This window comes from Leptodactylus fuscus, chromosome 8 (genome assembly GCF_031893055.1).
Source record: "Leptodactylus fuscus isolate aLepFus1 chromosome 8, aLepFus1.hap2, whole genome shotgun sequence".
Classification (NCBI taxonomy): Eukaryota; Metazoa; Chordata; class Amphibia; order Anura; family Leptodactylidae; genus Leptodactylus; species Leptodactylus fuscus.
The window spans coordinates 96,083,891-96,111,577 of record NC_134272.1 but is presented as its reverse complement, the minus strand read 5'-3'; the positions used below and the strand labels follow the sequence as shown (position 1 = coordinate 96,111,577).

Sequence of the window (27,687 nt, the reverse complement as noted above, 5' to 3'; positions counted from 1 at the left end):
GAGCTCACTACATACAGATTATACAGTCACCACTAGAGGAGCTCACTACATACAGATTATACAGTCACCACTAGAAGGAGCTCACTACATACAGATTTTACAGTCACCACTAGGGGGAGCTCACTACATACAGATTATACAGTCACCACTAGAGGAGCTCACTACATACAGATTATACAGTCACCACTAGGGGGAGCTCACTACATACATATTATACAGTCACCACTAGGGGGAGCTCACTACATACAGATTATACAGTCACCACTAGGGGGAGCTCACTACATACAGATTATACAGTCTATACTAGGAGGAGCTCACTACATACAGATTATACAGTCACCACTAGGGGGAGCTCACTACATACAGATTATACAGTCACCACTAGGGGGAGCTCACTACATACAGATTATACAGTCACCACTAGGGGGAGCTCACTACATACAGATTATACAGTCACCACTAGAGGGAGCTCACTACATACAGATTATACAGTCACCACTAGGGGGAGCTCACTACATACAGATTATACAGTCACCACTAGGGGGAGCTCACTACATACAGATTATACAGTCACCACTAGGGGGAGCTCACTACATACAGTATATACAGTCACCACTAGGGGGAGCTCACTACATACATATTATACAGTCACCACTAGGGGGAGCTCACTACATACAGATTATACAGTCTATACTAGGAGGAGCTCACTACATACAGATTATACAGTCACCACTAGGGGGAGCTCACTACATACAGATTATACAGTCACTACTATGGGAAATTACATATTATACAGCAACCACTTATATACAGATTTCTGGTATATGTTATTACTTCTCAGCTCCCCCTAGTGGTGGTTGCAGGCAGCAGAATTTTATGATGTAACTAGGACACTCTGCAGGGGGTCTGGATCTCTGTGTCAGAAGAAGGAGTTGTTACCCTATACAGCTTACTTACTAGGGTTTACTGCCTCATGCTTGGATAATGGGGCATATAATGTGGCGGGTGCCTCTATACTGCCAGTCACATGACGCACATCTCTTGCCATCTATTGTTTGGCATTGGCTGACAGAACCTGGTGATGATAGAGCCGGGCTAGTGCTGGTCAGGGGAGGAGACTCTTTGGTGGTCAGTGTCCCCCCTCGTATCTCAGCTTTCTGTGCTATGGTGATTGGGGTTGATGGCAGCCACCCCTGTATGCTCAGGTATGGAGTGACGCTGGGGTTTAATTCTGCCCTGGACCAAAACCAACATAATTGTTCCAACATCTCATTCCCAGAAACAACGTATTCTGCAGCGATCCAAATGATGATATTAACCCCTGAGGTCCTGTGCAGAGCAGTTCCCCCGCTCCCACACGTCCGCCGCCTCTGATAGCTGGAGTTTCACACTTAAACACTTAAAGCTTGTGCATTTTTTTATTATTGGTCTCTCGTGTGTGGGGATCGCATCCTGGGCACGGGAACATGTCCTGGGGTGTCAGATACATGTCAGGGCTGTGAATACACCGCACCATTGTTAGGAGCCTGACAGAAAGTTTTGGTTACATTTTCTAATTGTTTTCGGGAGGATAAAATCCCCTTTGTTTGGATTACAGGAATACGGTGGGTGAATGCAGCTGCCAGGTGTCTGTGAGGCTGCAGGAGGACGAGCTCGCGGGCAGAGCGCTCACACAGTAAGTCACCGCAGGGTTCTCAGGACGGGCGGCTGCTATTTTTTGCTCTGCTAATTCTTTTCCCTCCCAGACCTATGAGCCTCTAATCCCCCAAATGTGACCCATCCAGAGACAGCCAGAGACGGGCAGAGGATCATTTTTTTTGGCTGTTTTCCTTATAAGGCCACTGAAGTCATCACTGATGCAATAAAGCGATGGACTCGGATCCTTCACAGCTGATTCTCCTCCCCTAGGACTTTTTCTTCCTTGCTCACAATTTGTTTGATTTGAGAGCCGAACCTCCCTAAGTGCCTCTTTCTCTTTCCTCTTGCTGTCACTTAGGCAAAGGGAGCAGCCGGACTTTACAGAAAGAGATGGATGTGGACCTGACCGTGCACTAGAGACTGGAGGAGTGAGCCACAGAGCTGACAATCAAGAGAGCATCCGCGGTGTACTCAAGAGGAGAGTAGAGGTAAAGGAACGCACAGAGGAAAAACTCCGTCAGCAAGAAGTCGAGCAGCTGGACTTCCGTAACCTCCTTGGAAAGAAGGTGACTACGAGAACCGTTTCAGAGGAGAATCTTAAAGACGTCTCAGCCGAGCAAATGGACTTCAGAGCCAACCTTCAGCGACAGGTCAAGCCTAAGGCCTTGGAGGATGAGCGCAAGGTCAACGCCCCACAACAGGTGGATTTCCGATCGGTACTAGGAAAAAAGACTCCTGTCTCAAAGCCACCTGTAGTGGACAAGACTCCGGCCAAACCTGCCACCCCTGACTTCAGGTCAGTGCTAGGAAATAAGAAGAAAGTGCCCACCGAGAACGGAAACGCCAACAGCACTGAGCCCCACGAAAATGCAAAACCCTTTAGCAGAGAGGACAAGCTGAAGCCTCTGGTCAAAGACGAAAAGCCAAAGCCTATGGTCAAGGAGGAAAATGCAAAGCCGGCAATCAATCAGGCAAAGTCTCTGTTCAGCCAGGAAAAAGCCAAACCTGCTGCCATAAAGGATGAGAAGCCAAAACCTGGAGTCAAAGAAGAGAATGCAAAGCCAGCGGTCAACCAGGAAAAAGCGAAGCCCCTGACCAAGGAGGAGAGTGCAAAACCAGCGGTCAACCAGGAAAAAGCGAAGCCCCTGACCAAGGAGGAGAGTGCAAAACCAGCGGTCAACCAGGAAAAAGCGAAGCCCCTGACCAAGGAGGAGAGTGCAAAACCAGCGGTCAACCAGGACAAGGCAAAAGTGACGGTCAAAGAAGAAATTGCAAAACCAACAGTAAACCAGGAAAAAGCAAAGCCCTCACCCAAGGAGGAGAAGTTAAAACCTGCAGCCAACGAAGAGATCTCCAAACCCCCGACGGTCAAGGAGGACGCTGTGGAGAACTCCGAACCTGTGGCCAAGGGGGAGAAGGTAGAGCAGAACTGTTTGTCTGTAGTAGATGGAGAAGTGGAGAACAAGACGCCTGTAGAGAGTGTGGCAGGGACCCCACCTGTGTTCTCAGAGGTCTTACAAGATGCCAAGTTGGTGGATGGGGAGAAGCTGGTTCTACAGTGCCGGGTCACCTCCGAACCACCACCCACCATCACGTGGACCCTCGATGGAAAGGTCATAAAGTCCTCAAAGTTCATTGTACTTGCTCAGGAAGGTAATTATGTGAGAGAGTGGGCTCACACCCCCCCAAGGGTGAGTGCGAGAGTGTATCCCCCCTAAGGGTGAGTGCGAGAGTGTGTCCCCCCTAAGGGTGATTGAGAGACTGTCGTCCCCCCTAAGGGTGATTGAGAGAGTGTGTCCCCCCCCCTAAGGGTGACTGAGAAAGTGTGTGTTCCCCCTAAGGGTGAGTGCGAGACTGTGTCCCCCCCCCCCCAAGGGTGAGTGCGAGACTGTGTCGTCCCCCCTAAGGGTGATTGAGAGAGTGTGCCCCCCCTAAGGGTGAGTGTGAGACTTTCCCCCCCTAAAGGTGAGTGCGAGAGTGTGTCCCCCCTAAGGGTGATTGAGAGAGTGTGCCCCCCCCTAAGGGTGAGTGCGAGAGTGTGTCCCCCCCCCCTAAGGGTGACTGAGAAAGTGTGTGTTCCCCCTAAGGGTGAGTGCGAGACTGTGTGTCCCCCCCCCCCCCCCTTTAAGGGTGAGTGCGAGACTGTGTCGTCCCCCCTAAGGGTGATTGAGAGAGTGTGCCCCCCTAAGGGTGAGTGTGAGACTTTCCCCCCCTAAAGGTGAGTGCGAGAGTGTGTCCCCCCTAAGGGTGATTGAGAGAGTGTGCCCCCCCCTAAGGGTGAGTGCGAGAGTGTCTCCCCCCCCTAAGGGTGATTGAGAGAGTGTGTCGTCCCCCCTAAGGGTGATTGAGAGAGTGTGTCGTCCCCCCTAAGGGTGATTGAGAGAGTGTCCCCCCCCAAGGGTGAGTGAGAGACTGTGTCCCCCCCTAAGGGTGATTGAGAGAGTGTCCCCCCCCCCCCTAAGGGTGATTGAGAGAGTGTGTCCCCCCTAAGGGTGAGTGCGAGACTGTGTCCCCCCCTAAGGGTGATTGAGAAAGTGTGTGTTCCGGTTGCACAGAGGGTGTTTCTGGAGTGTGTGAGAGTCCCCAGAATCCATCACAGAGGGGAGAGGGTTTGTGTGGTGTATGGGGGGTCTCCGCCCGTCACTCGCCCCTCACTATACATCACACTCTTCTCCTTGCTGTGCTGTCACACAATGTTTCCTGCTGTATATATGTATAATGTATGTTACGTATAAGGGGAATGTTCCGCACTTTGCCATTTGCTGTCACAAGTGTAATCCACCTCCTGCCCCAGGACTTCTTACAGCTGAGGGTCTGTTTCAGTGTATCAGTAGCACAGAAGTCTCTGCAGTCCAGGCTGTACAGATTGTACAAGGGACAGATTGGTTAGAATTGGATGCAATATAACAAACCCTCAGCTGTAAAAATTCAGCTCTGGGCCTGTGGCTGTAGGTTCACTCTAGCGCTGGCTCAGGGGACCCGAATGGAGAGGCGGACTGTTAGACATCAGATACCCGCCAAGCCCAGCGGAGCCCACGTGGAGCCTGAGAGCGGGGGAGAAAAATAACCTGACCCCAGCCTTAGACAACCAATGGAGATGTAGAGCGGGGAGTCTATTAGACAGTCGTACATTACACCAGAGGTGCGGCCCCCCGGTGCTCTGCGCTCTCGTCTTCTGGGATTTGTAGTACAATTCTTTCTGTAGCGAGAGCTTTACATGAGGCTGAGATTAGTCAGGGCAGGGCCTACTGCAAGGTATGGGTATAGCAGGGGGCTCTGATATAGCGGGGTATTAGTATATACTGTGGTATTAGTGGGGGGCCTGTGGTATGGGGGTCTGTGTATTAGTGGGGCCTGTAGTATGGGGGTCTGTGTATTAGTGGGGCCTGTAGTATGGGGGTCTGTGTATTAGTGGGGCCCATGGTATAGGGGTCTGTGTATTAGTGGGGTCTATGGTATGGGGGTCAGTGTATTAGTGGGGGCTATGGTATAGGGGTCTGTGTATTAGTGGGGGCTATGGTATAGGGGTCTGTGTATTAGTGGGGGCTATGGTATAGGGGTCTGTGTATTAGTGGGGGCTATGGTATGGGGGTCTGTGTATTAGTGGGGGCTATGGTATAGGGGTCTGTGTATTAGTGGGGCCCATGGTATGGGGGTCTGTGTATTAGTGGGGCCCATGGTATGGGGGTCTGTGTATTAGTGGGGCCCATGGTATGGGGTCTGTGTATTAGTGGGGCCCATGGTATGGGGGTCTGTGTATTAGTGGGGCCCATGGTATGGGGGTCTGTGTATTAGTGGGGCCATGGTATGGGGGGTCAGTGTATTAGTGGGGGCTATGGTATGGCGGTCTGTGTATTAGTGGGGGCTATGGTATGGGGGTCTGTGTATTAGTGGGGCCCATGGTATGGGGGTCTGTGTATTAGTGGGGTCTATGGTATGGGGGTCTGTGTATTAGTGGGGCCTGTAGTATGGGGGTCTATGTATTAGTGGGGCCTGTAGTATGGGGGTCTGTGTATTAGTGGGGCCCATGGTATAGGGGTCTGTGTATTAGTGGGGTCTATGATATGGGGGTCTGTGTATTAGTGGGGGCCTATGGTATAGGGGTCTGTGTATTAGTGGGGGCTATGGTATAGGGGTCTGTGTATTAGTGGGGGCTATGGTATAGGGGTCTGTGTATTAGTGGGGGCTATGGTATGGGGGTCTGTGTATTAGTGGGGGCTATGGTATGGGGGTCTGTGTATTAGTGGGGCCCATGGTATGGGGGTCTGTGTATTAGTGGGGCCCATGGTATGGGGGTCTGTGTATTAGTGGGGCCCATGGTATGGGGGTCTGTGTATTAGTGGGGCCCATGGTATGGGGGTCTGTGTATTAGTGGGGCCCATGGTATGGGGGTCTGTGTATTAGTGGGGCCCATGGTATGGGGGTCTGTGTATTAGTGGGGCCATGGTATGGGGGCCAGTGTATTAGTGGGGGCTATGGTATGGCGGTCTGTGTATTAGTGGGGCCCATGGTATGGGGGTCTGTGTATTAGTGGGGCCCATGGTATGGGGGTCTGTGTATTAGTGGGGCCATGGTATGGGGGTCTGTGTATTAGTGGGGCCCATGGTATGGGGGTCTGTGTATTAGTGGGGCCCATGGTATGGGGGTCAGTGTATTAGTGGGGGCTATGGTATGGCGGTCTATGGTATGGGGGTCCGTGTATTAGTGGGGCCCATGGTATGGGGGTCTGTGTATTAGTGGGGCCCATGTATGGGGGTCTGTGTATTAGTGGGGCCCATGGTATGGGGTCTGTGTATTAGTGGGGCCCATGGTATGGGGGTCTGTGTATTAGTGGGGCCCATGGTATGGGGGTCTGTGTATTAGTGGGGCCCATGGTATGGGGGTCAGTGTATTAGTGGGGGCTATGGTATGGCGGTCTATGGTATGGGGGTCCGTGTATTAGTGGGGCCCATGGTATGGGGGTCTGTGTATTAGTGGGGCCCATGTATGGGGGTCTGTGTATTAGTGGGGCCCATGGTATGGGGTCTGTGTATTAGTGGGGCCCATGGTATGGGGGTCTGTGTATTAGTGGGGCCCATGGTATGGGGGTCTGTGTATTAGTGGGGCCCATGGTATGGGGTTCTGTGTATTAGTGGGGCCCATGGTATGGGGTTCTGTGTATTAGTGGGGCCCATGGTATGGGGGTCTGTGTATTAGTGGGGCCCATGGTATGGGGGTCTGTGTATTAGTGGGGGCTAGGACTTGGGGGTCAGTGTATTAGTGGGGGCTAGGACTTGGGGGTCTGTGTATTAGTGGGGGCTAGGACTTGGGGGTCAGTGTATTAGTGGGGGCTAGGACTTGGGGGTCAGTGTATTAGTGGGGGCTAGGACTTGGGGGTCAGTGTATTAGTGGGGGCTAGGACTTGGGGGTCAGTGTATTAGTGGGGGCTAGGACTTGGGGGTCTGGGTATTAGTGGGGCCCATGGTATGGGGGTCAGTGTATTAGTGGGGGCTAGGACTTGGGGGTCTGTGTATTAGTGGGGGCTAGGACTTGGGGGTCTGTGTATTAGTGGGGGCTAGGACTTGGGGGTCTGTGTATTAGTGAGGGCTAGGACTTGGGGGTCAGTGTATTAGTGAGGGCTAGGACTTGGGGGTCTGTGTATTAGTGGGGGCTAGGACTTGGGGGTCTGTGTATTAGTGGGGCCCATGGTATGGGGGTCTGTGTATTAGTGGGGCCCATGGTATGGGGGTCTGTGTATTAGTGGGGCCCATGGTATGGGTTTCTGTGTATTAGTGGGGCCCATGGTATGGGGGTCTGTGTATTAGTGGGGCCCATGGTATGGGGGTCTGTGTATTAGTGGGGGCTAGGACTTGGGGGTCAGTGTATTAGTGGGGGCTAGGACTTGGGGGTCTGTGTATTAGTGGGGGCTAGGACTTGGGGGTCTGTGTATTAGTGGGGGCTAGGACTTGGGGGTCTGTGTATTAGTGGGGCCCATGGTATGGGGGTCTGTGTATTAGTGGGGGCTAGGACTTGGGGGTCTGTGTATTAGTGAGGGCTAGGACTTGGGGGTCAGTGTATTAGTGGGGGGTTGGACTTGTCTTAGGTCGTGTCTGGACATCTTAGCTCTTCTGTTCTTTCCCACAGTAAAGTTGTGTAATAAATTCTGATCTGAGATTTATAACCGGCAGCTGCTGGAGCTCTGTGTGCCTGTCACTGCTGAGGCTTCGTCACAGTGTATGAGGAGACCCACTACCAACTGTCAGGTCTCTGTGTGTGAGGTCGATGTGTTACTGTCACTACTGATTTGTTTCCTCTTTGTATTCGGCACCTCGGACCCTGGCGAGATCCTGACAGGCTGATGCCGCTAAGTTCTCACAGTCAGGCAGACGGGAGCACAGCAGAGGGCAGTAAACCGTCCGTGGGGGTCTGTGGGAGTCTTGTCTACACAGGGTTAAATGTATGAGAATCAGACGGTCCCCTGAGGGCCACATGTCACTCCTCCGGTTCCCAGGATGTCTGAGCGCCCCAACACGAATAGTATATGGGATCTCTGCAGCTTAACCACTTACTAACCTGTAGAGAATCCTCACTGCCCTGTCTGGGGAGTCCGCACCGGTCTGCGGAGATTCCTCCACTTACATATACAAGAGGTACTCCCAGAGTAATGTAATGTACACAGTGACCAGCAGAATAGTGAGCGCAGCTCTGGAGTATAATACAGGATAAGTAATGTAATGTATGTACACAGTGACTGCACCAGCAGAATAGTGAGTGCAGCTCTGGAGTATAATACAGGATAAGTAATGTAATGTATGCACACAGTGACTGTACCAGCAGAATAGTGAGCGCAGCTCTGGAGTATAATACAGGATAAGTAATGTAATGTATGTACACAGTGACTGCACCAGCAGAATAGTGAGCGCAGCTCTGGAGTATAATACAGGATAAGTAATGTAACGTATGTACACAGTGACTGCACCAGCAGAATAGTGAGCGCAGCTCTGGAGTATAATACAGGATAAGTAATGTAATGTATGTACACAGTGACTGTACCAGCAGAATAGTGAGCGCAGCTCTGGAGTATAATACAGGATAAGTAATGTAATGTATGTACACAGTGACTGCACCAGCAGAATAGTGAGCGCAGCTCTGGAGTATAATACAGGATAAGTAATGTAATGTATGTACACAGTGACTGTACCAGCAGAATAGTGAGCGCAGCTCTGGAGTATAATACAGGATAAGTAATGTAATGTATGTACACAGTGACTGCACCAGCAGAATAGTGAGCGCAGCTCTGGAGTATAATACAGGATAAGTAATGTAACGTATGTACACAGTGACTGCACCAGCAGAATAGTGAGCGCAGCTCTGGAGTATAATACAGGATAAGTAATGTAATGTATGTACACAGTGACTGTACCAGCAGAATAGTGAGCGCAGCTCTGGAGTATAATACAGGATAAGTAATGTAACGTATGTACACAGTGACTGCACCAGCAGAATAGTGAGCGCAGCTCTGGAGTATAATACAGGATAAGTAATGTAATGTATGTACACAGTGACTGTACCAGCAGAATAGTGAGCGCAGCTCTGGAGTATAATACAGGATAAGTAATGTAATGTATGTACACAGTGACTGCACCAGCAGAATAGTGAGCGCAGCTCTGGAGTATAATACAGGATAAGTAATGTAATGTATGTACACAGTGACTGTACCAGCAGAATAGTGAGCGCAGCTCTGGAGTATAATACAGGATAAGTAATGTAATGTATGTACACAGTGACTGTACCAGCAGAATAGTGAGCGCAGCTCTGGAGTATAATACAGGATAAGTAATGTAATGTATGTACACAGTGACTGTACCAGCAGAATAGTGAGCGCAGCTCTGGAGTATAATACAGGATAAGTAATGTAATGTATGTACACAGTGACTGCACCAGCAGAATAGTGAGCGCAGCTCTGGAGTATAATACAGGATAAGTAATGTAATGTATGTACACAGTGACTGTACCAGCAGAATAGTGAGCGCAGCTCTGGAGTATAATACAGGATAAGTAATGTAATGTATGTACACAGTGACTGTACCAGCAGAATAGTGAGCGCAGCTCTGGAGTATAATACAGGATAAGTAATGTAATGTATGTACACAGTGACTGCTCCAGCAGAATAGTGAGCGCAGCTCTGGAGTATAATACAGGATAAGTAATGTAATGTATGTACACAGTGACTGTACCAGCAGAATAGTGAGCGCAGCTCTGGAGTATAATACAGGATAAGTAATGTAATGTATGTACACAGTGACTGTACCAGCAGAATAGTGAGCGCAGCTCTGGAGTATAATACAGGATAAGTAATGTAATGTATGTACACAGTGACTGTACCAGCAGAATAGTGAGCGCAGCTCTGGAGTATAATAAAGGATAAGTAATGTAATGTATGTACACAGTGACTGTACCAGCAGAATAGTGAGCGCAGCTCTGGAGTATAATACAGGATAAGTAATGTATGTACACAGTGACTGCACCAGCAGAATAGTGAGCGCAGCTCTGGAGTATAATACAGGATAAGTAATGTATGTACACAGTGACTGTACCAGCAGAATAGTGAGCGCAGCTCTGGAGTATAATATAGGATAAGTAATGTAATGTATGTACACAGTGACTGTACCAGCAGAATAGTGAGCGCAGCTCTGGAGTATAATGCAGGATAAGTAATGTAATGTATGTACACGGTGACTGTACCAGCAGAATAGTGAGCGCAGCTCTGGGGTATAATGCAGGATAAGTAATGTAATGTATGTACACGGTGACTGCACCAGCAGAATAGTGAGCGCAGCTCTGGGGTATAATACAGGATAAGTAATGTAATGTATGTACACGGTGACTGCACCAGCAGAATAGTGAGCGCAGCTCTGGAGTATAATACAGGATAAGTAATGTACTGTATGTACACAGTGACTGCACCAGCAGAATAGTGAGCGCAGCTCTGGAGTATAATACAGGATAAGTAATGTACTGTATGTACACAGTGACTGCACCAGCAGAATAGTGAGCGCAGCTCTGGAGTATAATACTGGATAAGTAATGTAATGTATGTACACAGTGACTGTACCAGCAGAATAGTGAGCGCAGCTCTGGAGTATAATACAGGATAAGTAATGTAATGTATGTACACAGTGACTGCACCAGCAGAATAGTGAGCGCAGCTCTGGAGTATAATACAGGATAAGTAATGTAATGTATGTACAGCTGCTGTGTATGATGTCACATGCTGTTATTTATGATGTGACATACTACTGTATACAGTGGGGTCACATGCTGCTGTGTATGGTAATGTCATGTGATATTGTATATGGTGATGTATTTGATCTGTGTATTAGTGACTGTGTCATCCTCATTGCTACCATTCTGTTTTGGGGGTCCCACTCTCCCCCGCTGTTGCATCTGTCCCCCCATAAGTACTCCACAGTCATTGCTCTTATGGTCTAGAAGGTTCTGATTTGTGGAGCAGACAGAGTTAATGTGGTAGTTAGAGGGTTAATTCCATAGGACATTAATGTTCCCTTCTCTTGGGGTCGGTGAGGTCCCTGCGGAGGAAATGCCGGATGATTGTGAGGACAGATCTGGACTCCGGCCCAACATGAAAGGCTCAAATATGTGAGACCCGATCCTTATCTCATGTGGCCGCTCCTTGTGGCTGTTTACTGATCCCAGCGGCCTCACATCTGTACCGTATGTGTAAGGGATGCATGGTCTGAGTGTGGAACTACAACTCCCAGCAGGCTGCTCTAATCTCATGTCAGCCATAATCCTCAGCTGTGACCCCTGACCCCCCATGACGCCTAACCTCATAATCATCACAGGAGAATGTCAGTAAGAATTACCAAAAATAGCCAAGGGGGCGCTAATACTTCTGCAACCCTGAACCCTGAGATTCGGAGACTGAGTGTGACTTATGTGTAACGTTCCAAGTGCCTAACACCCTCCTGGTGTATCTAATCCTAGCATGAGTGATACTGCCTGTTTTGTTGTATCTAATCCTGTTGTATCTGAATCTATCGTGTGCTACTTCCTTGGGTGTGAGGGTCTTCCTGCGCCCTGGCTTGTTCTGCTGTGCCATCCTTGCAGGTGGTGTTGGTACTCGGTGTCGTTGCATCTCTGACTTGTCACCGTCCTCTTTGCAGGTCCTCTCTGCTCCCTCACCATTGACAAGACCTTCCCGGAGGACGGCGGACAGTACAAGTGTCTGGCAGAGAATCCGTCAGGAAAAGCTGAGTGCACCTGTAATGTGACTGTAGAAGGTGAGTGATAGGGGGCGCCGAGGGTTCTCCTGTCCACACAACTGCCCCTATATACTGTAGTAGCCTGGTCTGTGGATCTATATACTCCATATCATCAGTCATTTCCTATATGGTGCTGTAGACTGTGCGGGGTTCAGGCCTTGTTCTTGTCCAGAATGGCCGCCATCATTTGCATCTGTAGTCACTTATGTTGCTTTCGGTGCAGACAACCCGCGCGGTCCACTGCAGACGGCCCTCAATCCATTATTCACTCTCACACTGTCTCCAAGATCTCTGCTTGTTGTCAGTGAAAGGATTAGTCTGTCAGCTTACCAGCCTGAAACTTGGACATTGCCTAGACTGAGCCAATGACTGTGACTCACTGACAGCAAGCAGAGTAACGATGGAGAATTGGGCGAGATTGTCTTAAGATGTTTGCGAGGTGCAGGAGAAGCGACTCTACAAAGATTGGGCGTTATTTCCATGGGACTGACTGCTTTAGTCTGGCTATTCCAGTCCTGTGATGTCACTATCTGTCCAAGGCGCAAGGTTAGGGCTGATGTTCCAGAATGACAGGGGCGCCTGCCAGAATATGATGCCAGGCTGCCGGATTAGCGCAGATCTCCGCAGCTGTCACTTGTCCGCTCACCTGACTCCTCCTTCTAGCGCTTTCTTTTTGTTCGGTTCAGAATTTTTTTGTTTTGTTTTGTTTCAGACACTTCAGGAAAAACCGGAATAACAAAAACCAAGAAGCCAAAAAGTAATGCTGTGCCCGGCAACGTGTTAGAAAGTAAGTGACCCCCTAACTGCATGTAACATGGAGAAAGTTCAGGGAATCGGTGGCAAAAACATTATTGTGACATGTTGTATAACACATGAATGACACGGACCTGCCGAAACTGAGGGCGGATCTCACCGAAATACTGAGGTCTGGCATTACTGTAGTCTTTTATCGTCCCGTTACCGAGCTGTGTGCCGCCGGCCCTGTTACTGAACTGTACACCGCCGGCCGCATTACTGAGCTGTGTGCCGCCGGCCCCGTTACTGAGCTGTGTGCCGCCGGCCCTGTTACTGAACTGTACACCGCCGGCCGCATTACTGAGCTGTGTGCCGCCGGCCCCGTTACTGAGCTGTGTGCCGCCGGCCCTGTTACTGAACTGTACACCGCCGGCCGCATTACTGAGCTGTGCGCCGCCGGCCCCGTTACCGAGCTGTGTGCCACCGACCCCGTTACTGAGCTGTGTGCCACCGACCCCGTTACTGAGCTGTGTGCCACCGACCCCGTTACTGAGCTGTACGCCGCTGGCCCCGTTACCAAGCTGTGTGCCACGGGCCCCGTTACCAAGCTGTGTGCCACCGCCCCGTTACCAAGCTGTGTGCCACCACCCCGTTACCAAGCTGTGTGCCACGGGCCCCGTTACCAAGCTGTGTGCCACCGCCCCGTTACCAAGCTGTGTGCCGCCGGCCCCGTTTCCGAGCTGTGTGCCACCGGCCCCGTTACCAAGCTGTGTGCCGCTGGCCCCGTTACTGAGCTGTGTGCCACCGACCCCGTTACTGAGCTGTGTGCCACCGACCCCGTTACTGAGCTGTGTGCCGCCGGCCCCGTTACTGAGCTGTGCCACGCTGGCCCCATTACCGAGCTGTGTCACGCCGGCCCCGTTACCGAGTTGTGTGCCGTTGGCCCCGTTACCGAGCTGTGTGCTCTCCCCGTTACTGACATTAACAAGCTTGGATCTCAACCGATACTGTCCTCTGTTCTTGCCCCGTTACTGAGTTGTGTGCTCGCCCCGTTACTGAGTTGTGTGCTCACCCCGTTACTGAGCTGTGTGCTCGCCCCGTTACTGAGCTGTGTGCTCGCCCCGTTACTGAGCTGTGTGCTCGCCCCGTTACTGAGCTGTGTGCTCGCCCCGTTACTGAGCTGTGTGCTCGCCCCGTTACTGTTTTTGGTTCTCGCCCCCTTACTGAGCTTGGTTCTCACCCCTTTACTGAGCTCAGTTCTTGCCCCGTTACTGAGCTTGGTTCTTGCCCCGTTACTGTCCTCAGTTGTCGCCCCGTTACTGTCCTCAGTTGTCGCCCCGTTACTGTCCTCAGTTGTCGCCCCGTTACTGTCCTCAGTTGTCGCCCCGTTACTGTCTTTGGTTCTTCACTCCTAAGTGGACAGTTCCATGTCTGGACGCCACCCAGAGATCAGTGGAGTTGCCCTTCTGTCCCAGTTCTGGAGATGACTTCCATGTGTTTCCTTAACCCTCCCGCTGGGTCATGTGAACATCCTGTGTGGGAGCAGCATATCTGGGGCGTCACATGTTTAACCTCTTCAGTGCTGACAGGGTGCATTTCTCTCTCACTTGAGTCAGTTAGCTGCAGTATAGTCACTGTGGCAGTAGTGCAGCCTCATGGGTCAGCCGCCCTGGGGTGAGTTTAAGGAAGCATTGTGGTGTCTTCAGGATTAGCGCTGGCATGAGATTCTCGTGTTATTGAAGTGCAAATCACAATGAAAGGGTTAATCATTCAGAGATGAGTAGTCTTGTAAGGGTCCATGTCCTGGGGGTTCAATAAATAGGCCTGTCTGCTGCCAGTCTGATAGCTCTGACCTAGGTGCCTGGTGTCTGCTGCCAGTGTGATAGCTCTGTCCTAGGTGCCTGGTGTCTGCTGCCAGTGTGATAGCTCTGACCTAGGTGCCTGGTGTCTGCTGCCAGTCTGATAGCTCTGTCCTAGGTGCCTGGTGTCTGCTGCCAGTCTGATAGCTCTGTCCTAGGAGCCTGGTGTCTGCTGCCAGTCTGATAGCTCTGTCCTAGGTGCCTGGTGTCTGCTGCCAGTGTGATAGCTCTGACCTAGGTGCCTGGTGTCTGCTGCCAGTCTGATAGCTCTGTCCTAGGTGCCTGGTGTCTGCTGCCAGTGTGATAGCTCTGACCTAGGTGCCTGGTGTCTGCTGCCAGTCTGATAGCTCTGACCTAGGAGCCTGGTGTCTGCTGCCAGTGTGATAGCTCTGTCCTAGGAGCCTGGTGTCTGCTGCCAGTCTGATAGCTCTGTCCTAGGTGCCTGGTGTCTGCTGCCAGTCTGATAGCTCTGTCCTAGGTGCCTGGTGTCTGCTGCCAGTCTGATGACTCTGACCTAGGTGCCTGGTGTCTGCTGCCAGTCTGATACATCTGTCCTAGGTGCCTGGTGTCTGCTGCCAGTCTGATAGCTCTGTCCTAGGTGCCTGGGTCTGCTGCCAGTCTGATAGCTCTGTCCTAGGTGCCTGGTGTCTGCTGCCAGTCTGATAGCTCTGTCCTAGGTGCCTGGTGTCTGCTGCCAGTCTGATACATCTGTCCTAGGTGCCTGGTGTCTGCTGCCAGTGTGATAGCTCTGACCTAGGTGCCTGGTGTCTGCTGCCAGTCTGATAGCTCTGTCCTAGGTGCCTGGTGTCTGCTGCCAGTCTGATAGCTCTGTCCTAGGAGCCTGGTGTCTGCTGCCAGTCTGATAGCTCTGTCCTAGGTGCCTGGTGTCTGCTGCCAGTGTGATAGCTCTGACCTAGGTGCCTGGTGTCTGCTGCCAGTCTGATAGCTCTGTCCTAGGTGCCTGGTGTCTGGTGCCAGTCTGATAGCTCTGTCCTAGGTGCCTGGTGTCTGCTGCCAGTCTGATAGCTCTGTCCTAGGTGCCTGGTGTCTGCTGCCAGTCTGATAGCTCTGTCCTAGGTGCCTGGTGTCTGCTGCCAGTCTGATAGCTCTGTCCTAGGTGCCTGGTGTCTGCTGCCAGTCTGATAGCTCTGTCCTAGGTGCCTGGTGTCTGCTGCCAGTCTGATAGCTCTGTCCTAGGTGCCTGGTGTCTGCTGCCAGTCTGATAGCTCTGTCCTAGGTGCCTGGTGTCTGCTGCCAGTCTGATAGCTCTGTCCTAGGTGCCTGGTGTCTGCTGCCAGTCTGATAGCTCTGTCCTAGGTGCCTGGTGTCTGCTGCCAGTCTGATAGCTCTGTCCTAGGTGCCTGGTGTCTGCTGCCAGTCTGATAGCTCTGTCCTAGGTGCCTGGTGTCTGCTGCCAGTCTGATAGCTCTGTCCTAGGTGCCTGGTGTCTGCTGCCAGTCTGATAGCTCTGTCCTAGGTGCCTGGTGTCTGCTGCCAGTCTGATAGCTCTGTCCTAGGTGCCTGGTGTCTGCTGCCAGTCTGATAGCTCTGACCTAGGTGCCTGGTGTCTGCTGCCAGTCTGATAGCTCTGTCCTAGGTGCCTGGTGTCTGCTGCCAGTCTGATAGCTCTGTCCTAGGTGCCTGGTGTCTGCTGCCAGTCTGATAGCTCTGTCCTAGGTGCCTGGTGTCTGCTGCCAGTCTGATAGCTCTGTCCTAGGTGCCTGGTGTCTGCTGTCAGTCTGATAGCTCTGTCCTAGGTGCCTGGTGTCTGCTGCCAGTCTGATAGCTCTGTCCTAGGTGCCTGGTGTCTGCTGCCAGTCTGATAGCTCTGTCCTAGGTGCCTGGTGTCTGCTGCCAGTCTGATAGCTCTGTCCTAGGTGCCTGGTGTCTGCTGCCAGTCTGATAGCTCTGTCCTAGGTGCCTGGTGTCTGCTGCCAGTCTGATAGCTCTGTCCTAGGTGCCTGGTGTCTGCTGCCAGTCTGATAGCTCTGTCCTAGGTGCCTGGTGTCTGCTGCCAGTCTGATAGCTCTGTCCTAGGTGCCTGGTGTCTGCTGCCAGTCTGATAGCTCTGTCCTAGGTGCCTGGTGTCTGCTGCCAGTCTGATAGCTCTGTCCTAGGTGCCTGGTGTCTGCTGCCAGTCTGATAGCTCTGTCCTAGGTGCCTGGTGTCTGCTGCCAGTCTGATAGCTCTGTCCTAGGTGCCTGGTGTCTGCTGCCAGTCTGATAGCTCTGTCCTAGGTGCCTGGTGTCTGCTGCCAGTCTGATAGCTCTGTCCTAGGTGCCTGGTGTCTGCTGCCAGTCTGATAGCTCTGTCCTAGGTGCCTGGTGTCTGCTGCCAGTCTGATAGCGCTGTCCTAGGTGCCTGGTGTCTGCTGCCAGTCTGATAGCGCTGTCCTAGGTGCCTGGTGTCTGCTGCCAGTCTGATAGCTCTGACCTAGGTGCCTGGTGTCTGCTGCCAGTCTGATAGCTCTGTCCTAGGTGCCTGGTGTCTGCTGCCAGTCTGATAGCTCTGTCCTAGGTGCCTGGTGTCTGCTGCCAGTCTGATAGCTCTGTCCTAGGTGCCTGGTGTCTGCTGCCAGTCTGATAGCTCTGTCCTAGGTGCCTGGTGTCTGCTGCCAGTCTGATAGCTCTGTCCTAGGTGCCTGGTGTCTGCTGCCAGTCTGATAGCTCTGTCCTAGGTGCCTGGTGTCTGCTTCCAGTCTGATGACTCTGACCTAGGTGCCTGGTGTCTGCTGCCAGTCTGATAGCTCTGTCCTAGGTGCCTGGTGTCTGCTGCCAGTCTGATGACTCTGACCTAGGTGCCTGGTGTCTGCTGCCAGTCTGATGACTCTGACCTAGGTGCCTGGTGTTTGCTGCCAGTCTGATAGCTCTGTCCTAGGTGCCTGGTGTCTGCTGCCAGTCTGATGACTCTGACCTAGGTGCCTGGTGTTTGCTGCCAGTCTGATAGCTCTGTCCTAGGTGCCTGGTGTCTGCTGCCAGTCTGATGACTCTGACCTAGGTAGGTAGGTAGTTACTGCCAGAGCTGCATTCCCAGTTCTGCTGCTGTCCCGCTAGTTCTCAGTCTGACCACACATCGCCTTCATTATACTGCCTGCTGGCTCTTTATGGATGTTGATGAGAATTGCCTAAAACTAGAGGCTGGACTCGGGGTCTCACCTAATAGTCACAGCTGAGGGTTTGTTACATTTGTATCCGATCTAGACTGAGATACACGCTGTACTCTAGACTGACAGCTGCAATGACAAATTGTAACAAACTATCAGCAGAGAATTAAAACTCAATAATTCAAAGAGTGCAAACTTATTTTTTATTTTACAATAAACTTTATTATCTAAGACCAAACCAGCTGTTACTTCCTCGCCATCTCCGCATGTAATCCTCGCCGCTGGTATTATGTAATCGCTGTACGCCGCCGCCATCAGAGCCCTTCAGTATCTGAGCTCCCGCATCACAGACGCTTATTACGCAAACTGTTCTATTTTTGATTTCATGTCTCTCGTTTTACTTTTTTGGCACAATGGAAATTTGTTCTGTATAAACAATGCGGCAGTGAAGTGTGCGAGGAGAGCGACCGCCATGTTGTGACCGCTACTGGAGGCGTCCGGCACTTACCACGTACAGACCAATGAGCAGGGAGATTATTCTACTGGTGACATCTGTATATGTAATGTCAGCGCAAGATCCTGTGCAGAGCAAATACCCGGAGGACACAACAAGTCCACCAACCCCGAGAGCTGGAACATCACTGCAAGCATTTATTGTTACTGTAATACTGCAACGATGTCACAAATCCAAGAATCCAAATATAATTATTATAGTATTATAGTAGTTATATTCTTGTACATAGGAGCAGTATTATAGTAGTTATATTCTTGTACATAGGAGTAGTATTATAGTAGTTATATTCTTGTACATAGGAGGTAGTATTATAGTAGTTATAATACTACTCCTATATACAAGAATATAGTAGTTATATTCTTGTACATAGGAGGTAGTATTATAGTAGTTATATTCTTGTACATAGGAGTAGTATTATAGTAGTTATATTCTTGTACATAGGAGGTAGTATTATAGTAGTTATATTCTTGTATATAGGAGTAGTATTATAGTAGTTATATTCTTGTACATAGGAGGTAGTATTATAGTAGTTATATTCTTGTATATAGGAGTAGTATTATAGTAGTTATATTCTTGTACATAGGAGGTAGTATTATAGTAGTTATATTCTTGTACATAGGAGCAGTATTATAGTAGTTATATTATTGTACATAGTAGTTATATTCTTGTACATAGTAGTAGTATTATAGTAGTTATATTCTTGTACATAGGAGTAGTATTATAGTAGTTATATTATTGTACATAGGAGCAGTATTATAGTAGTTATATTCTTGTATATAGGAGTAGTATTATAGTAGTTATATTCTTGTATATAGGAGTAGTATTATAGTAGTTATATTCTTGTACATAGGAGCAGTATTATAGTAGTTATATTCTTGTATATAGGAGTAGTATTATAGTAGTTATATTCTTGTATATAGGAGTAGTATTATAGTAGTTATATTCTTGTATATAGGAGTAGTATTATAGTAGTTATATTCTTGTACATAGGAGTAGTATTATAGTAGTTATATTCTTGTATATAGGAGTAGTATTATAGTAGTTATATTCTTGTATATAGGAGCAGTATTATAGTAGTTATATTCTTGTATATAGGAGTAGTATTATAGTAGTTATATTCTTGTATATAGGAGTAGTATTATAGTAGTTATATTCTTGTACATAGGAGTAGTATTATAGTAGTTATATTCTTGTATATAGGAGTAGTATTATAGTAGTTATATTCTTGTATATAGGAGCAGTATTATAGTAGTTATATTCTTGTATATAGGAGTAGTATTATAGTAGTTATATTCTTGTATATAGGAGTAGTATTATAGTAGTTATATTCTTGTATATAGGAGTAGTATTATAGTAGTTATATTCTTGTATATAGGAGCAGTATTATAGTAGTTATATTCTTGTACATAGGAGTAGTGTTATAGTAGTTATATTCTTGTACATAGGAGCAGTATTATAGTAGTTATATTCTTGTACATAGGAGGTAATATTATAGTAGTTATATTCTTGTACATAGGAGTAGTATTATAGTAGTTATCTTCTTGTACATAGGAGTAGTATTATAGTAGTTATATTCTTGTATATAGGAGTAGTATTATAGTAGTTATATTCTTGTATATAGGAGCAGTATTATAGTAGTTATATTCTTGTACATAGGAGTAGTGTTATAGTAGTTATATTCTTGTACATAGGAGCAGTATTATAGTAGTTATATTCTTGTACATAGGAGGTAATATTATAGTAGTTATATTCTTGTACATAGGAGTAGTATTATAGTAGTTATATTCTTGTACATAGGAGTAGTATTATAGTAGTTATATTCTTGTACATAGGAGTAGTATTATAGTAGTTATATTCTTGTATATAGGAGTAGTATTATAGTAGTTATATTCTTGTACATAGGAGTAGTATTATAGTAGTTATATTCTTGTACATAGGAGCAGTATTATAGTAGTTATATTATTGTACATAGTAGTTATATTCTTGTACATAGGAGTAGTATTATAGTAGTTATATTCTTGTACATAGGAGGCAGTATTATAGTAGTTATATTCTTGTACATAGGAGGTAGTATTATAGTAGTTATATTCTTGTACATAGGAGGTAGTATTATAGTAGTTATATTCTTGTACATAGGAGGTAGTATTATAGTAGTTATATTCTTGTACATAGGAGTAGTATTATAGTAGTTATATTCTTGTACATAGGAGCAGTATTATAGTAGTTATATTCTTGTACATAGGAGTAGTATTATAGTAGTTATAGTCTTGTACATAGGAGGTAGTATTATAGTAGTTATATTCTTGTACATAGGAGTAGTATTATAGTAGTTATATTCTTGTACATAGGAGGTAGTATTATAGTAGTTATATTCTTGTACATAGGAGTAGTATTATAGTAGTTATATTCTTGTACATAGGAGGTAGTATTATAGTAGTTATATTCTTGTACATAGGAGGTAGTATTATAGTAGTTATATTCTTGTACATAGGAGTAGTATTATAGTAGTTATATTCTTGTACATAGGAGGTAGTATTATAGTAGTTATATTCTTGTACATAGGAGCAGTATTATAGTAGTTATATTCTTGTACATAGGAGCAGTAATATAGTAGTTATATTCTTGTACATAGGAGCAGTATTATAGTAGTTATATTCTTGTACATAGTAGTAGTATTATAGCAGTTATATTCTTGTACATAGGGGGCAGTATTATAGTAGTTATATTCTTGTACATAGGAGTAGTATTATAGTAGTTATATTCTTGTACATAGGAGTAGTATTATAGTAGTTATATTCTTGTACATAAGAGGTAGTATTATAGTAGTTATATTCTTGTACATAGGAGTAGTATTATAGTAGTTATATTCTTGTATATAGGAGCAGTATTATAGTAGTTATATTCTTGTACATAGGAGCAGTATTATAGTAGTTATAGTCTTGTACATAGTAGTAGTATTATAGTAGTTATATTCTTGTACATAGTAGTAGTATTATAGTAGTTATAGTCTTGTACATAGTAGTAGTATTATAGTAGTTATATTCTTGTACATAGGAGTAGTATTATAGTAGTTATATTCTTGTACATAGTAGTAGTATTATAGTAGTTATATTCTTGTACATAGAAGGCAGTATTATAGCAGTTATATTCTTGTACATAGGAGCAGTATTATAGTATTTTTGTTACTCTTGCTCTGCCGGGTACATGGACATGTTTCACCTCTGGATTTAGGTTTCAGGCTGGTCTTTGTTTTCCTCATCTATTTCAGTAGTGTCTCTGGTGTTGCAGCATTTTGGTCATAGATCACTTATCTGAAGCCTAGAAGGTTCTGGCTGTGATTTTTTGGCGTCTGTCTTCTGACTGTGTTGTGAGAACATTCCCGGGTGGAAGATTTTGCATTCAGTTGGATCTGAGCTCGAAGCAGAGCTCCGAGATGTCTAACATAGGCAGAGGGTGCACTTGGTGACTGCGGTGTCATAAAGTAGACACTGGGGCAGATTTATTCATGTGGTCTTATAGCAAAACTGTCTTAGTTGTTCAGAAGATGGCGCAGTCACACCACCAGCTTATGCAATATGGAGGGTGTGCAGGGAATGATATGGGATATATGGAGGGTGTGCATGGAATGATATGGGATATATGGAGGGTGTGCAGGGAATGACGATATGGGATATATGGAGGGTGTGCAGGGAATGATAATATGGGATATATGGAGGGTGTGCAGGGAATGATATGGGATATATGGAGGGTGTGCAGGGAATGATATGGGATATATGGAGGGTGTGCAGGGAATGATATGGGATATATGGAGGGTGTGCAGGGAATATGGGATATATGGAGGGTGTGCAGGGAATGATATGGGATATATGGAGGGTGTGCAGGGAATGATATGGGATATATGGAGGGTGTGCAGGGAATGACGATATGGGATATATGGAGGGTGTGCAGGGAATGATATGGGATATATGGAGGGTGTGCAGGGAATGACGATATGGGATATATGGAGGGTGTGCAGGGAATGATATGGGATATATGGAGGGTGTGCAGGGAATGATATGGGATATATGGAGGGTGTGCAGGGAATGATGATATGGGATATATGGAGGGTGTGCAGGGAATGATATGGGATATATGGAGGGTGTGCAGGGAATGATATGGGATATATGGAGGGTGTGCAGGGAATATGGGATATATGGAGGGTGTGCAGGGAATGATATGGGATATATGGAGGGTGTGCAGGGAATGATGATATGGGATATATGGAGAGTGTGCAGGGAATGATATGGGATATATGGAGGGTGTGCAGGGAATGACGATATGGGATATATGGAGGGTGTGCAGGGAATGATATGGGATATATGGAGGGTGTGCAGGGAATGATGATATGGGATATATGGAGGGTGTGCAGGGAATGATATGGGATATATGGAGGGTGTGCAGGGAATGACGATATGGGATATATGGAGGGTGTGCAGGGAATGATATGGGATATATGGAGGGTGTGCAGTGAATGATGATATGGGATATATGGAGAGTGTGCAGGGAATGATGATATGGGATATATGGAGGGTGTGCAGGGAATGATATGGGATATATGGAGGGTGTGCAGGGAATGATATGGGATATATGGAGGGTGTGCAGGGAATGATATGGGATATATGGAGAGTGTGCAGGGAATGTTGATATGGGATATATGGAGGGTGTGCAGGGAATGATATGGGATATATGGAGAGTGTGCAGGAAATGATGATATGGGATATATGGAGGGTGTGCAGGGAATGACGATATGGGATATATGGAGGGTGTGCAGGGAATGATAATATGGGATATATGGAGGGTGTGCAGGGAATGATATGGGATATATGGAGGGTGTGCAGGGAATGATATGGGATATATGGAGGGTGTGCAGGGAATGACGATATGGGATATATGGAGGGTGTGCAGGGAATGATGATATGGGATATATGGAGGGTGTGCAGGGAATGATATGGGATATATGGAGGGTGTGCAGGGAATGATATGGGATATATGGAGGGTGTGCAGGGAATGATATGGGATATATGGAGGGTGTGCAGGGAATGACGATATGGGATATATGGAGGGTGTGCAGGGAATGATGATATGGGATATATGGAGGGTGTGCAGGGAATGATGATATGGGATATATGGAGGGTGTGCAGGGAATGATGATATGGGATATATGGAGAGTATGCAGGGAATGATGATATGGGATATATGGAGGGTGTGCAGGGAATGACGATATGGGATATATGGAGAGTGTGCAGGGAATGATGATATGGGATATATGGAGGGTGTGCAGGGAATTATATGGGATATATGGAGAGTGTGCAGGGAATGATATGGGATATATGGAGAGTGTGCAGGGAATTATATGGGATATATGGAGAGTGTGCAGGGAATGATGATATGGGATATATGGAGGGTGTGCAGGGAATTATATGGGATATATGGAGAGTGTGCAAGGAATGATATGGGATATATGGAGGGTGTGCAGGGAATGATGATATGGGATATATGGAGGGTGTGCAGGGAATGATATGGGATATATGGAGGGTGTGCAGGGAATGATATGGGATATATGGAGGGTGTGCAGGGAATGATGATATGGGATATATGGAGGGTGTGCAGGGAATGATGATATGGGATATATGGAGAGTGTGCAGGGAATGATGATATGGGATATATGGAGGGTGTGCAGGGAATGATATGGGATATATGGAGGGTGTGCAGGGAATGATATGGGATATATGGAGGGTGTGCAGGGAATGATGATATGGGATATATGGAGGGTGTGCAGGGAATGATGATATGGGATATATGGAGGGTGTGCAGGGAATGATGATATGGGATATATGGAGGGTGTGCAGGGAATGATGATATGGGATATATGGAGAGTGTGCAGGGAATGATGATATGGGATATATGGAGGGTGTGCAGGGAATGATATGGGATATATGGAGGGTGTGCAGGGAATGATATGGGATATATGGAGGGTGTGCAGGGAATGATGATATGGGATATATGGAGGGTGTGCAGGGAATTATATGGGATATATGGAGAGTGTGCAGGGAATGATATGGGATATATGGAGGGTGTGCAGGGAATGATATGGGATATATGGAGGGTGTGCAGGGAATGATATGGGATATATGGAGGGTGTGCAGGGAATGATGATATGGGATATATGGAGAGTGTGCAGGGAATGATGATATGGGATATATGGAGGGTGTGCAGGGAATGATATGGGATATATGGAGGGTGTGCAGGGAATGATATGGGATATATGGAGAGTGTGCAGGGAATGATGATATGGGATATATGGAGAGTGTGCAGGGAATGATGATATGGGATATATGGAGGGTGTGCAGGGAATGATATGGGATATATGGAGGGTGTGCAGGGAATGATGATATGGGATATATGGAGGGTGTGCAGGGAATGATGATATGGGATATATGGAGAGTGTGCAGGGAATGATGATATGGGATATATGGAGGGTGTGCAGGGAATGATATGGGATATATGGAGGGTGTGCAGGGAATGATATGGGATATATGGAGAGTGTGCAGGGAATGATGATATGGGATATATGGAGAGTGTGCAGGGAATGATGATATGGGATATATGGAGGGTGTGCAGGGAATGATATGGGATATATGGAGGGTGTGCAGGGAATTATATGGGATATATGGAGAGTGTGCAAGGAATGATATGGGATATATGGAGGGTGTGCAGGGAATGATGATATGGGATATATGGAGGGTGTGCAGGGAATGATATGGGATATATGGAGGGTGTGCAGGGAATGATATGGGATATATGGAGGGTGTGCAGGGAATATGGGATATATGGAGGGTGTGCAGGGAATGATGATATGGGATATATGGAGGGTGTGCAGGGAATGATGATATGGGATATATGGAGGGTGTGCAGGGAATGATGATATGGGATATATGGAGAGTGTGCAGGGAATGATGATATGGGATATATGGAGGGTGTGCAGGGAATGATGATATGGGATATATGGAGGGTGTGCAGGGAATGATGATATGGGATATATGGAGGGTGTGCAGGGAATGATGATATGGGATATATGGAGGGTGTGCAGGGAATGATGATATGGGATATATGGAGAGTGTGCAGGGAATGATATGGGATATATGGAGGGTGTGCAGGGAATGATATGGGATATATGGAGGGTGTGCAGGGAATGATGATATGGGATATATGGAGGGTGTGCAGGGAATGACGATATGGGATATATGGAGGGTGTGCAGGGAATGACGATATGGGATATATGGAGGGTGTGCAGGGAATGACGATATGGGATATATGGAGGGTGTGCAGGGAATGACGATATGGGATATATGGAGGGTGTGCAGGGAATGACGATATGGGATATATGGAGGGTGTGCAGGGAATGACGATATGGGATATATGGAGGGTGTGCAGGGAATGACGATATGGGATATATGGAGGGTGTGCAGGGAATGATATGGGATATATGGAGGGTGTGCAGGGAATGATATGGGATATATGGAGGGTGTGCAGGGAATGACGATATGGGATATATGGAGGGTGTGCAGGGAATGACGATATGGGATATATGGAGGGTGTGCAGGGAATGATATGGGATATATGGAGAGTGTGCAGGAAATGATGATATGGGATATATGGAGGGTGTGCAGGGAATGATGATATGGGATATATGGAGGGTGTGCAGGGAATGATATGGGATATATGGAGGGTGTGCAGGGAATGATATGGGATATATGGAGGGTGTGCAGGGAATGACGATATGGGATATATGGAGGGTGTGCAGGGAATGACGATATGGGATATATGGAGAGTGTGCAGGGAATGACGATATGGGATATATGGAGAGTGTGCAGGAAATGATGATATGGGATATATGGAGGGTGTGCAGGGAATTATATGGGATATATGGAGAGTGTGCAGGGAATGATATGGGATATATGGAGAGTGTGCAGGGAATGATATGGGATATATGGAGGGTGTGCAGGGAATGATATGGGATATATGGAGGGTGTGCTGCTTTATATGGGGCAGCACTATTCTGACTCTTATAGGGGAGTGGACACGTTTCTTTATTTCTCTGTCCCCGCTTATAATCTTCTGCACATCTTTTTTTTATTTTTTTTTATTTAAAGGTTTAATTTTCTTTTATAACAATCATTCCAGATAAAAAACGAAAACCAGTTCATGTGTGTAAGCTTTACAGAGCACAGGGTAACAAGGGTGGGATATACCCTAATGTATACATGGTGAGAGTCAGCAAGATAATGGAAGCACAAACCTTTTATAAGGTCAGAGACCTATGTATGTATGTATATCCCCTCCCCCCTCCAGCTTCGGGTACCCTGCATCATACAAGAGCCCGACACCCAGTGAGAGATACAAAGTGAGCGTCAGCGCTGGACGACATGGAGCCAGTATCCGATATTACATGTTTGAATACTTGGAATGGGAATGTTTAGGTTTTGGGGATCTTTGGCTTTTGGATCATCTGGGTTGGAGTTTCGGGTTGCGCCTCTTGTTCGGTCTGCAGACCCCGACTACTGGTAATGTTACAGGGTTTGTGTATGCCAGGATGTATTATTTACCGTCTCGCTATAGTACACAGTGTTGTGGGGGACAGGGGGTTAAATCCTGGACATCCCAGCATTTGTCTTGAGTGTTTCCTTTAAGGTTCCTCATTGAAATCGTCTTTCTTATTAGGATTGTGACTTGTTGAAGTTGCTGAACAATCGGCGCTGACATTTCGCTTGATATAATCGCCTAAATATGGCATTATGTCCTGGAAAGTGCCGAGTCTCCTCCAGAAATATCTTAATGGAAATGTATCAAGGGTCCTCCCCGCCGAGCGGCTGGGAAGAAGTTACTGGAGTGGGTGAAGGACCTGCCTTACATGGAAGCAGACCCCGACCTGAAGACTCGGAACGAGAGCAACATCCTAGTATGGCTGCAGTGCAGTGGAAAATCGGAACATCAAGTCCCTTACTCTATCTGTCCCTAAGAGCTGTCAATCTAATTCTTCTGTCTCACCGATCAGGAGATTTCCTGGGGGGGGGGGGGTTCTGCTTCTCTTTGCAGATGTTGCTCCCTGTTGGTTCTGTACCCAGGACCTTTGCACTATGAGGTGTCCGGATTCTTCTTTGCCCCCCTCCCCCCAGTGTGCTGACTTTCCGTCTCAGAACAGCAGTGGGAAAATTTGCACCAATTTCAGTAATTTTTTTATTTTATTTTTTTCCCCCTCCTGCAGAAAGTTCCCAATCATGTTTGTGAATTTCCTGACCCCCCCCCCCCCCCCTCCGGTGTGCTGAACGCCACAAAGCGCAGACTCTGCCCAATGGCGCCATCAGACTAGACAGCCCCTCCATGTTGTCGCCAGTTGCCGTTTTGACGTTCCTGATTTTGCTGATTTTCGGTTTTGTTGCTTCACATTTATGTTGTGTTTATTCTGAAGAGTTGTGATGACAGGAGGGCGGGGGATGGGGGAGTTGTTCTGTGCCGCCTTGTGTTGTATATTAA

The 27,687-nt window shown here is 47.4% G+C and overlaps 1 protein-coding gene across 1 annotated transcript in view; it reads left to right on the top strand.

Moving 5' to 3' along the window:
* Positions 1 to 27,687, top strand: part of MYLK (myosin light chain kinase) — a 126,320-nt gene that overhangs the window by 48,594 nt on the left and 50,039 nt on the right. Inside the window, exons 15-18 of the mRNA XM_075284714.1 lie at positions 1,598 to 1,675; positions 1,997 to 3,291; positions 11,805 to 11,921; positions 12,616 to 12,690. Coding sequence (XP_075140815.1) covers positions 1,598 to 1,675; positions 1,997 to 3,291; positions 11,805 to 11,921; positions 12,616 to 12,690 — 1,565 coding nt within the window. The remainder of the gene's footprint in view (positions 1 to 1,597; positions 1,676 to 1,996; positions 3,292 to 11,804; positions 11,922 to 12,615; positions 12,691 to 27,687) is intronic.